At 34.0% G+C, this 14137-nt stretch overlaps 1 protein-coding gene across 1 annotated transcript; it reads left to right on the forward strand.

Annotated features, from left to right (window-relative positions):
* The first annotated feature begins 1481 nt into the window (after positions 1–1481).
* LOC135136039 (uncharacterized) lies at positions 1482–5979 on the forward strand. Its single transcript, XM_064065168.1, has 5 exons — positions 1482–2321; positions 2437–2770; positions 2892–3022; positions 3667–5434; positions 5975–5979. Exons 1-5 carry the CDS (start codon positions 1482–1484, stop codon positions 5977–5979), a joined length of 3078 nt encoding a protein of 1025 aa, XP_063921238.1.
* The last annotated feature ends 8158 nt before the right edge of the window (positions 5980–14137 follow it).

Here is a 14137-nt window from a genome sequence, read left to right on the forward strand (position 1 = left end):
CTCTATCAACTAGTTATTTTATTGACTAACTAGTTACTCTCTCGAAAAATATTTATTTATTATTTACATTTATTATAATATGTTTTTCTAGATTTTTCTAGTTTTTTGAGACTGTTTGAGCAATAGGACCTTGTACTTTATTGACAATTTTTTAAATTTTCTATTAGCTGTACGGATTCACTTAGGGATACTTTTTGTTTTTCTAATTTTGTTAATGTTACACCAGTTAATTCGTAGTTGTAAAGTACCAACTAATAAATTTGCTATATATCTGCCACATACATCTGTTGTTTCGTCAACAACAAAGTAAATAAAGTTATTTTGCAAACGTGTCTTAATTTTAGCAACAGTGCTTTCGTCTGGAATGGTTCTTTTACAGTATTTTTCCAAAAATGAATTAAATGTGGGATTATCTAACTTATTGAACGGAATATTCGAGGCAAGCATGGCCTGGCATAAATTGAACTTGAATATTTTCTGCTAAAGTGCTGGTATTGATGTTTGAATTACACTGGTTGAGTTTCTTTTCTTATAGTTTCTTTTGTGATGAGAACAAATAATTATTTACGTAAGAGATAACTACAGGGTGATTTCGAAATATATGCAATAATTTTAACCACGACATTACGTAACGCAGTAGTGTGGAAATATAGAAAAAACAAATTAAAAATCGAATGGGGCAAAACCCCCATGTACCACCGTCGACATGAAGTCACTGATCCACCCGGTAAACAGAGATTGAAAAACGTTCGAATAAAAACACTTTCGGTTTCAATTAAAAGAAAAATCAACTTTTGCTGCTTATCATTCGTTCATTCATGCATTCATTCATCGTTAAAGGATATCCATAAAAATGCAATTAACATTAAAATATGCAATAAATCCAAAAAAAAGTTAAATATCCAGAATATACGAAAATGTGAATTTTTTGGCAACCCCTAAAATATCCAGTTAATAATAATATTTCCAAATTCTTTGAATTTCAGTTATAAAATTTTCGTTGTTGGTAGATATAGGTGTGCCGTGGTCAACAGTTTTTGTTCACCTACTCCAGCATTTTTCAGGGTTAAATTGCTTAACATTATTATGAATTTAAATTAATATATTTAGTACAACATTAAAAATGTTACGATAATTTTTAATGTCCATATTTATTAAAGAGTCGTGATTAAAATCTGAATATTCTGATTCTCTGCATAGGATTCCTAAATGCACATCGCAGCGTACCGGTCATTCCAGTAGAGTAAACACTCGTGCATATCTCAAAACGATGATTTTTCTCCTTTACTTATTATAACCCGCACCAATTATGCCGTTCTTGCTTCGCAGTGTTCCTCTCAGTATGCAATCTATTCAACTTATCTCTATTTGAATTACGATTCTTATGTCATGTAAAATTAACATTTCCTTGAGATTGTTTATAGACTTTAATTACACATTAGCACCAATGATTACCACCACGGGTACACCACGGGTACAACATGGCGACGGATGCAGACACACTGTGCACAGAGCTCAATAAATTAAAGAAATCTGACATTATTAGCCTAATAATACATCAAGAGTTACCGGCATATGTTAATAACAACAAAGTGCTTATAGATTTCGCAAAAACGCTGAGTGAAAGTGCCCTAGTGATATCAAGAACAAGGTCAAACGATGACAGTATTGAATACAGTGATGCCATGGACGACGCTATAGAGGACCATGAGAATCTAATAAAGACATGTGAGTTTGTAAAACGTGAAAATTCTACCTTAAACAAACTAAACAGCCATCTCGAAAAAAGAACTACGGACCAAGAAACAATTATCCGTCTTCTGCATGTACAAGTTAATTTGACAACGACGTCAGTGCCCTCTGCAAAGATAACAAACAATCAACATAAAGTCATTGATAAAAGGAAGAAAAAAGAAACGGATGAATATATCTCCAAGCAAAAAGAAGATACGAGCAAAACAAGACCCAGCACAAAATCCGTAAACAGGCTGAAAACAACGGTCAATGACTCGGACGAACAAAATCAGATGAAATATGTGGTAAACGGTAAAAAAAGTATTACTAACAAAGGGACGTACTCCAATAATAACTCTTTCGCGGAGGTAACCAAACGTGCTTGGTTACATCTGGGGAAGGTTCAGCTAAATACAACACCAGAACAAGTACAAAATTACTTGCAGACGACATTTCCCAATAAACAATTTATAGTTGAACAACTACCAACGAGGGAAAATGCAAATAGCATATCGTTTAAAATAGGGGCTGACTACTCTCTTCTAGAAGAACTGCAGAACGAAGAAAACTGGCCCGAAAATGTGATGGTTAGAAGATATAGTTTTTTTCGTGAAAAATCCAGAACAGATAAGTGAACATTGCAAACAACAACGACATCTAGTGATATCTAATAATAGCAAAAAACTCGCATTACTACACCAGAACTGTCAAAGTTTAACAAATAAAGTAACTGAACTCGAAATATTGCTTGCAGAATGTGAAAGTGACATAGTTTGTTTATCTGAACATTGGTACCAAATTAATACCATCTTAGGAGTGAATTTAGAAAATTACAGAATTCTTAACTACTTCAGTAGAAGCCAGTTCAAACAGGGAGGAACGGCCATATTTGGAAAACTTGGAATAAGTGGTGAACCTATTGAAAAAATAAAAGACCTATGTGTGGAACTTCACTTCGAATGCTCCGCTGTAAGATTTAATCATCCTAACTTCGGAAAATTCATAGTTGCAGCTTTGTACCGTAGCAGCAGTCATGGTAATGTGGACATATTTATAGATAAATTAATATCACTTTTAGATATTTTGAGTAAATTTCAGGGATATATCTAATATTATATTAAGTGGTGATTTTAATATTGATTTTATAAAAATTTCAGAACAACGTAATGAATTAATTGATATGCTAGGTTCATACAATCTAAAACCCGTAATAGACAAACCAACAAGAGGCGTTAGCTGTCTGGATAATATATGCATCCCGATAGAAATGATGGTAGATAAATCTGAGGTAATTTTCACTCGTTGGTCTGACCATGCAGCACAGGTAGTAGAAATATATCAGGAAACTACAAATAATTCTGAAAATAAAAACAAGGTAAAATATAGACAAACTAACAATATAAATAACATAAATAAATTTAAAAATTTACTAACTCAAGAGAATTGGTATGATTCATTGACAAACGGGGATTACTATGATGTCGATTTGCAGTTTAATGAATTCATGGGAGTTATAAATATAAACTTTGAGGCAACATTTCCACAAAAAGTAAAATATACTAACAATAAAATAACCAAGGATCACTCAAGGGATAAAAAAGTCGTCTCAACATCTGAAAGAGCTTTTTCATCTAACAAAAAGCGGAAATTTTTCCATAATCGAGCATTACAACTGATATAAATATTGCTTTTCCCTCTATAGATTTATTATGTGTGAAAATTAGCGATAATTGTAACAATAAATTATTTGTATTTGTGCTATACATTCCGCCTGCTACTTCTCTCCCTTCTTTTGAACTCTTCTTTGATGCACTCAATCAGCTAGCACCACTGCGTTGCAATAATCAAGTTATCTTTCTTGGTGATTTCAATGTTCCTGAATTCATAACTAGGAGTAATAGTGGATTTAGTACTACTTTGAATATATTTCAGAATTTCAACAACCTACAGCAATTTAATACTGTTGTAAATAGATATGGAAGGCTCTTGGACTTGATATATTCTAATCTTGAATGTTCTGTCGAAAATGCTATCTGTCCGTTGGTCGACGAAGATTTCCATCACCCAGCGCTTGAGCTGAATCTAAATTTCCAGTCTGGCAAACCTCCCAGCTCTTTCCGTATGAATAATAGTGTTTCGAACTACAATTTCAAGAAAGCGAACTTTCCTCTTCTCTATGAACTAATTACAAACGCTGATTGGTCCTTTTTGGAAAATATTAACAATGTCAATTTAGCATGTAAAAAATTTTATGATAAATTGTACAGTCTTTTTGATTTATCTGTTCCGAAATCTATTTATCGTGATCGCCGGTACTACCCACCTTGGTTCTCATCCGAAATTATAAGCAACTTACGCCTTAAATGGTCTACATACAAACAGCATAAAAAACTCAGAAGTGACCAGTCCTATCACCTATTTAATACTCAGCGTGCAAAATGCAAGAAACTTATTAAAGAGGCACACAATCACTACCTTTCATCTATAGAAAATTCAATCATCAATGATCCGAGCAAATTTTGGGCTTACATCCAAAACAAAAAAGGTTCTACGCGTATCCCAGGAGTCATGTGTTATAACAACGAAGAAATCTCAAATCCTGCAGACATTGTTAACGCCTTTGGCAATTACTTTCATAGTGTTTTTATACATTCTACTCCCATCGACCCAGCTTCCCTATCACTTCAACAATGCGTCTTCAATAATACCGTTTCAGTCAATGAGATCTCCGTTGATGATGTTCGAAAACACTTGCAGCGATCCAAAAATTCGCAAACTACAGGTGTTGATGGTGTTCCCAGTTTTCTCCTACGTGATTGTGCTTCTGTTCTTGCTGCTCCCTTAGCTAAAATTTTCAATCGGATGTTGCAGTATTCAACTTTTCCAGATATATGGAAAAAAGCCTTTATATGTCCTGTACTTAAAAAAGGCAAAACCAATGACGTTACAAACTACAGACCGATCTCTTTGCTGTGCAATTTTGCGAAAACTTTCGAGTCAATTATTTACGAAACTATCTACAATTCAGTCAAACCTTTTATCTCTTCATATCAGCATGGCTTTATGGCTAACTGTTCAACGGTCTCGAATCTTGCTGTTTTCTCCCAGTATTTGTCGGATTCCCTGGATGATAAATGTCAGGTCGATGTAATATACACGGATTTCCAAAAAGCTTTTGACAGGATTGATCATTACGTTTTACTGGAAAAGCTCAGCCGTTTCGGTTTCTCCGAACCACTATTAAAATTGATTCAATCCTATTTATTTGATAGAGAATTCAGAGTTAGATATCGTAATTTTACATCTGTTGCATTTGTACCCACTTCGGGCGTGCCACAGGGTTCCAATCTGGGTCCATTGCTTTTTCTATTGTTTATCAACGATCTTGCTGAATCTGTATCTTGTAAAAAGTCATTGTTCGCCGACGATTTCAAACTCTTTTCAATCATCAATTCAGTCAGTGATTGTTTTCTTCTCCAACAAAATTTAAACTCGGTGACCCGCTGGTGCGACAGCAATCGTCTCCAACTCAATATTTCCAAATGTAGAGTAGTCTCTTACTCAAGAAAACAAGACATTATCACCTACTCGTACAATGTAAATGGTATTCTAATGGAGCGTTCACAAACAGTCAAAGACCTAGGTGTAGTTTTTGACAGCAAACTTGCTATCATTGACCACATTAATACAACCGTTAACAGTGCTTCTAAAATATATGGTTTTATCTATAGAAACTGTCGTCGCTTTTCCAATGTTGAAACTATCAGATTATTGTTTTGTTCGCTTGTAAGGTCGAGATTGGAATATGCTTCCTTAATCTGGTATCCTATTTACGATGTACACTGTCTTAGTTTAGAATCGGTTCAGAGACGTTTCCTCAAATTTATGGTATATTTAGAAGATGGTATTTACCCTCCGAGAGGTTGTGAGCAATCCCTATTACTGTCGCGTTATAATTTACTATCATTAGAAACTCGTCGTAATATAATTGCTGTTAGATTTGTATATAATCTTTTTCATAACAAAATCGATTGTGCTGAGCTTCTCAGCCAATTCAACTTACTAGTACCTCGCGTAAACTCCAGACAACAGATGTTATTTTACGCTAACTTTAGCAGAACCAATATGTCTATGCGATCGCCTATTATAATTATGTCCAATTTATTTAATAAAATTTCACACTTATGCGATATGAACCTTGATTCACTTCGACATATTGTTTCATGTGTTATAAACTTAGAATAACTTTTTTTCTCCTCCTGCATCTGCCTATCTTATTGTTCAGATGTATATTTATGTCGCAATGAAGCATGTTTATTTCTGTACTATTAATAGTTGTACAATTTATATTTTGTTAGTTTAGTACTGTTACTACTTATTTAGTTGATGTTTATTTGATCCTGTAAATGGGTGTCATACCTGTTGGAATCAATAAAGTTATTATTATTATTATTACAAACGAGTTATACAGGCAGCAAAAAAAAGACATAATAACTACTTTTTTTCTGATTGATACAATATTGAATAATATTGCCTTAGTTACAATATGTCATAACACACTAATATTTCCCAAGGGAAATATGAAATGCTCATATTGTCCCAAGGGAAATATGAATCGTCAAATTTCACTATATTTTTTTTTTATTTTTTAATTATAGCAACAAAAATTATAACAATAATTTATGAACTAACAAAGTTGTTGCATTTGTAACGCTACTTTTCAGAACCAAAATAAAAATTGCAATTTTCAAAATTTCCGCTAAAACGGTTACAACCAGATACAAACGACGAAGAATCTTGTTCGCAATTCGTCAATGAGTTGGTCGTTTTCTTACTAAGAGCATTCAGTTCAGTTGCAGTCTTAAACGATTTTCCGGAAATCGTCACTAAAGACTGTGTTGACTGTGCTACATGCGATGCCATCATGGACACGCCAGGAACCGTAACAGATGCTACAGAGGGCTCTCCATCTACACCAGCTATCATCTTTGCTACCTTATTTTTCTGCAACATACTGTCAGCTAGATACCCTTCCGCAACCGACGAACTTCTCCAACCACCGTGTCTCATTAGTGTGGTCATTGAGGCTCCCGCGTCGGCCACCAACGTCGCGGATGTTCGTCTTCCACAATGGCCTGTATACGCCTTCGGATTATCCAAACCCAACCATTCAGCAACCTTACTCGGAATCTTTCCGAAGGTATTTTTGCCGACCGGCTGAAGAGTACACTTCTTATTTCGATAAGCCACGAAAAACCTAAGAACACCTTGCGGACGCAACGCCGAATATTCTCTCACCAAACAAGCAGCACTCAGTTCCTCTTCATCAATAATTGTAAATTTCCTATTTACATCATTCTTCGTCTTTGAAACGTTGATCACGATCACCGACCCACGATCTTCGATATCGGAAGAGAGCATATTCACCAATTCGTTCGTTCTGCAAGCGCCAAAGATTTCCATAATTAAAGCGACCTTCAAAATTACGGATGTAACAATCTATTCAATAGAGGAGAATCACAATGAAATTTTTACCTTATACATCAAAAAAATGTCATTAGGAGCTTCTCGCAAGAATTTTTTGAGCTGTTGTCGAGACAACACCTCTGATTTTTTAGGAACGTATCCTTTATTTTTATTCTTCACAAAATGCTTCTACTTCATCGAACAGTTTAACATCAGTTTTTTCCTTTAAATGTAACATTGACCTTAGCATCGATAATTTTGGCCACAACGTATTTGGTGAATATTTGTGCGACTACGGATAGAATAAATTAGTCATACGTCAAAAATAACAAAAACCATAGCAAAATACCAAATCTTCAAAAAATGCAAGCAAAATATTTTCGTCGACACCATTCACCGAATTTTCTCTTCTCCACTCTTGAAAGTCTTCATACACTTTACTGTAAGCAGCTTTAGATTTCACGGGAACCAAACATTCACGGGCTTTCGCCGCTTGTGATAGCACGTAGTTCGACATTTCATCAATTTTATTTATGACAGGACGCGACAATCAAAGCAGCCAACCATGATATTTACAAACACGGCCCTTAGCAACGTTACCAATCCGATTAATTCAAAAATTTAGAATCCAATATTTTTTGCAACAATATTGTATCAATCAGAAAAAAACTATTGATTACAACACGGGAAATATGAATTATGTCCCTTGGTTGTCTATACATCCCTCGGGTTTCACCCTCGGGATGTAACTAGCCAACCTCGGGAAATATAGTATTCATATTTCCCTAGTTGTAATAATAGCTATAATGCAAATATCGAAAAATAAAGGCTTAACTGCATGGCAAATTATAGGTAAAAAATCAAAAAAGAAAAATGAAAAAATCAGTTTAAACTCGGGAAATAGCTTAATTTATGATACTCAGGAATGTGTAAATCACTTTAACGCATACTTTAATAATGTTATAAATGAATACCTAAATAAAGACAAAGTTAATAATGGGATAAATTTACCTTCTAGTAAAAGTAATAATTGTACACTGTACTTTACCCCCGTTACAGAAAATGAAGTGTTAAACACAATATATGAATTAAAAAATAGCAATTCTTGTGGGCCTGATGGACTATAGGCTATACTTATCAAAGACTGTGCAGCAGAATTAAAATCTTACAATAATTATTAATAATTCTCTAAAAAAAGGTAAATTTCCAAGCTCACAAAAAATAGCTAAAGTTCTGCCGGTATTTAAAAAAGATGATCCGACATTAGCAAAAAATTATAGGTACCGATCTCCAACTTAAATACATTTTCTAAAATTTTAGAGAAAATAGTTGCAAAAAAATTAATACATTTTTTAATTAGAAGCATACGCATGAACCCCAATCAACGTGGATTCATGGCTGGAAAATCGACATCATCTGCCATGGCCGATTTTCTAAATGCAGTATATAAAAATATGGATATGCAAAAGAGTTGTGTTGGGCTATTTATTGACCTCAGCAAAGCGTTTGACTTAGTCAATCATAACAAGCTACTAGCAAAACTATGGCATAATAGTATAAGAGGTGTCCCATGGAACTGGTTTGAAAGCTATTTACAAAATAGGCAATATTATGTTGAAATGGATGGTGTTAAATCCAATTTATTAACATCAAATAGAGGAGTTCCCCAAGGATCTGTGTTGGGGCCACTATTATATATAATATATGTACTTGACCTAACATATGAAAACACAATAATGTATGCAGATGACACTTCGTCTCTTGTAACTGCTCGTAAAAGGGAAAATATTTGTACAATTGCAACTGAAAGGTTGAAACAGTTAGATGATTTCTTCCAAAGTAATGAATTGTTTATAAATTATAGCAAAACAGCATTTATTCAATTCACCAATGAAGGTAGTGAACAAAACTTAAGCTTACTAATTAAGTCAAAGGCTGGGTCAATACAACAACTAGAAGCAACACGATTCTTAGGCATTATAGTGGATAATAGGCTTAAATGGGCAAATCATATAGAGTACTTGAGTAAAAAACTTTTGATACAATGTTTTACCTTAAAACAATTAAAAAGAACAGTGGATAATAACATTTTAAAACTTTTATTATTTTTCACGAATACATTCACTATTAAGTTATGGTATTATAGCCTGGGGTGCATGCTCAGAAACGATTAGACTATTCAGATTACAAAAGAGAGCTATTCGAACTATCGCAGACCTTAGATCCTATAGCAGTTGCAGAACATTCTTTAAAAGATTGAATATAATGACGGTTCCAGGCATCTACATATACAGCCTCATAATCCATACTATACATAATATTGATGCATATAAGCCATTAAATAACAACCACACTTATAAAACAAGAAATGGAAGCAAATTAGAAATTCCCCTGCATAAGACAGCACTCTATAAAAATAGTCCACATTATCTATCTATATGCTGTTATAAGAAATTATATGATCACTTAAAGAATATAAATAAAGATAAACAAAAACATTATATAAAAAAGTTACTGATTGAAAAAGAGTACTACTCGTTAGAAGAATTTCTTAATGACCCAACATTGTAATCTGAACTTATGTCTGCATATCTGTATGTATATGTATATGTATGTACCTATTTGTGATTTTAATGTTTAACCTGTAATTGACTTGTTCTATACATTTATATATGTCTTAGAGAACTAATAATAAACTTTACTTTACTTACTTTACTTTACCACTACATACCCACCAATTTTATAAACTCCTAGAAAACAAATAACTTCAACTAATAAGTACAAGAGCTTCCTATATTTATATTTAATTTAGGATTAACAAATGATCCCGAAATGATCACGTCTTGTTCGGTACTGTAAAAACTGATACATTGGACCATGATTTGTGGTCCGTCATTTTAAAACTGTAAATCGTGATCTTACCAAAATAGATCGATCTTTCCTGTTAACAAATAAACTTGTTCAGCACTCTTAACACTTTTTCGTAATTGTTAGGAATTTTGTCATATTTGTTCTTGGTAAAATAGACCTTTTTTTTCATTAAAACTGTGAATTGACGGAAGATACTCTCAAATCTCTTCAACTTGAACGAGGTCTGTGATGTACATTCCAACGAATTCATAATCAAAAAGATTATTTTAATCATCTGCAAGTTTCGAATCAACTTCTTTGTTAATTAAAAATAAAAAATAAGTACAGACAATCATGCAATCATAATACTTCCTTCTGACTTTTTATTCTTAAGTTCAACATCTCCTGAATTTAAACGAAATCGTGAATTTATTACGCAAAAACAAAAAAATAGACTCCTACCGTAAAAAAAACTGCACTTTTCTAGGATTCAAATTTGATAGCATCGATCTACGAGTACCTATACCTCTACTAGAGATGTACCGACTGTAGGTCTGGCCGACTAACCGACTAGCCGATTGTTCGGCCAGTAAAAACCGACTAGTCGGCCGACTGTTCGGCTTTGCTAAAACCGGTTTATAAATGCGACAGACAGTGTTTTTTTTTCTATTTCTCTGACTACCTTAAAAATTTGTTTTATTTTAATAAAAGGAATAACTAAAGTTCCTTTATTTTCCAAAAAATGTGTTAAATTTGTTTGGATAATTTTAACATTTAATTTTTCTTAGTAACTCAGTACAAAAATAAAGAATAACACAATTTAGGGCCAGTTTATACAATATTTTAACTGAGATTAAGTTAATCGCGCATTTAACAAGGATATTAGCGACGTCTGATTGGCGTAGAGTCGGTCACATGGTACTTTAACGCGGGGTTAAAAATTAAATCGCAATTAAATATTTAATTGAGGTTCTGTAAACCGGGTTTAATTGTTTTACATACTATTGTAATTTTAATAAAAACAAGCCGACCGATCGGCTGTTTAGCCGACCAGTCGCCGACTGCAGCCGACGATGAAAAACGATCGAATAGTCGGCTTATCCGACCGGTCGGCCACTAATCGGTACATCCCTAATCTCTACCGAAACAGAAAAAAACATAGCTATAGTGAAACAGCTGTCGTCACTTAGAAGATCCTCAATAAAGATTTGTTCCTTCGCTCAACTATTAGACCCCCTTGTCTCACTACACCCAACTGTTAAATATGGTTGGGCTCGTACTAAAAATTTGTAAAGACAAAAATTCTTGGCCCTAAAACGTTGTAACGGTAATTATAAGGGCAGTATATGTGTCACCCAGGAAGTCAAATTTGATCGACAGGATCCCCTTAGCAAAAAACTCGCTTACCCTCCGTAAGTACTGTAGAGTAATATTTACAGACACCAGTAGGTATAATCTGATGGGCAGCTTACGGCGGGGGCCATAAGGCTGAGGGGTTTTAGACCCAATACAATACATCTAAACACATAAACTATCTGGAATTAAAATCAGTACTTTACAGCTTCCAATCATTTGCACGGGAGATGTCAGACACTGTAATACACTCCTGCGCACTGTCCACAGATTTCAAATTACTGCGGGCTGGACAGCAAAGTCAAATACCTTCAACAAGTTCTATATAAACTAGCCGATGTAGAATTTATCAATAATATACTTAGTGTATTTTGGGACCAGTTGTTATACCACCCAACTGTAAGTTGTCTATTGCTCTGAGAGTACATATCGGACGATTGCTTTCCTTTAAACAACTACATGATGGTCTTGAAGACAGAACTACGAAGTATAATTGAAGATTACACAACTTAGTAACCTTAGTAATAACCTTAATAGACGAAACCCTCCCGTCCCTGTTACTAGAAAATTACACATTACTACTAAGTAACCTTCCTTATTGTTTCTATCATCTAAGAAAACGTAATGATCAAGGTAGGTGGCATCGGTGTGACAGTTTATTTTTCTCTCCAACTTTAAACATAGTGCACGCGATCTGCATGACAGACGGTAATACCTTTTAATTCGTTACGACGAAACTGGTCGTATAATGATGACCAATTTCCTTATTATAAGTCGTTTAATGTTTAGTTTGATACTCAAAAAAATGTTAAGAACAGTTTTACGAGTGAAACACACAACATACTTTTTTTCTATGCACCAGGTTAATAGTATATTATTCATGAAAGTACATATCAACAGCCAGTAGAATTTTAATATCATCAATATAAAATACACTTGAAATCTACAGTCGGGGCCAGAAAATCTTCGACATCATTTTTCTGTCATTATGAAAATTTTGAGGTACGCTATGGCTTATTGTCATTTTGTCGTTAGATTTGTCACGTCACATCCAATGTTAGCAGTGAAGTGTCAAAAATGACAAGACAAAAAAAAGCGCAAAGAGTGTTTTACACTATTTGACAGTGGAATAACATTGAGGTCCAAGATTTTATGTACGTCAATGTAGATCCAAAGCAGGTGACAACGTTATTTATAAATATTATAAACAATGGTCTTAAATTTAAGCCTTGCCAGATGCCTGAGGAACAACGAGGATATTCTAGCATGAATTCAGCACGAAATGACCTACTAAGTTTAAACTACCCAAACACACTTACCTAATTTGCACATCAAAATACTATGATGATCGACTTTGTCAAACTGTTTTTGATAAAGTTTCATATACCACGTCATCTTGATATTTAAGATACTGATGTTTCAGAAACATGCTGAGTAAACTCACCTCAGTTAGTGCGGACATACTTATTATCACTGCCTATTATTAAATTTAGTTTTAATTACTCCTTCGGATGTGGATCTGGTGCATGAACCATTAGTTGCATCATTTTTGTCTAGTTCTCTGTTTACGGATATTTTAAGTAAAGTTATTAGATCGGAAACTGAAAAACTACGACAAGAAGTCGAATTTTTGAGAGCGGATGTTACTAAGCTCAGGGAGAGTCAAAATGATCTTATGAAATTGTTATCCAAAGATGTGTTTTTAAAATCAACTAAGAAGAGTGATGCTGCGTGTCGGATGGATTATGATTGCGATGTTGAACATTCAGAGAATGCCATCATGGTTAACCCGAAAAATTTTTGGAGTTTTGTTAAAAGTAAATCTAGCACATGCAGTAAGCTTCCTTTAAATATGATTTACGACGACATGCGAGTGTGTGGTGCTGTGAAAATCGTAGAGTGCTTTGCTACACATTTTTCCTCAGTATTTACTAGTAATAAGAACATTAATTTTGACAATATCAACTTTCCTGTAGATCAACCTGTTAATTTAATCAATGTCGTAATTGAGAGCTCCTCCGTTCTCAGTGCGTTGGAAAGCCTTGAAAACAAAAACTGTTCAGGACCTGATGGACTCCCACAATCTTTTTTTAAGACATGCAGCAAATCTCTGGCTGATCCCCTTTGTCGATTATATAATCGATCTACTAATTCTGGCAAGTTTCCGACTATCTGGAAATCAGCATTTATCATTCCTATTTTTAAAACAGGTTTAAACATTGAAATAAAAAATTATAGACCTATAAGTTTGCTGTGTACTCCGTCAAAAATTTTTGAAAGCATTGTAGCTGCTCAAATGTTTGAGAAATTTAAAACTGTGATAACTCCTTGTCAGCATTGATTTTTTTCAAAACGATCAACTTTAACCAATCTTTTTATTTTGTTAATTATATTTTCGATGCCTTTGAAAATAACTTAGATGTTCATGCTGTTTACACTGACTTCAGGAAGGCATTAGACACTGACAATCATTTTATACTTTTAAAAAAGCTATACTTGTACGGACTTCGTGATCCTCTTCTGTCATGGCTTAAAACATTATTTATTAGACCGTTATCAATGTGTACATTTGAACGGAGTCAGATCAAATGAATATCTAGTTACTTCAGGTGTTCCGCAAGGTTCAGTCATTGGCCCACTTCTGTTCAATATCTTCATTAACGATATTGCTTCGAATATTACATCGAATACACTTCTCTACGCTGATGACCTAAAATTGTTTAAGAGCATACGC

Source organism: Zophobas morio, unplaced genomic scaffold (genome assembly GCF_036711695.1).
Source record: "Zophobas morio isolate AGI-343-1 ecotype UQ-CSIRO unplaced genomic scaffold, CSIRO_AGI_Zmor_V1 ptg000026l, whole genome shotgun sequence".
Classification (NCBI taxonomy): Eukaryota; Metazoa; Arthropoda; class Insecta; order Coleoptera; family Tenebrionidae; genus Zophobas; species Zophobas morio.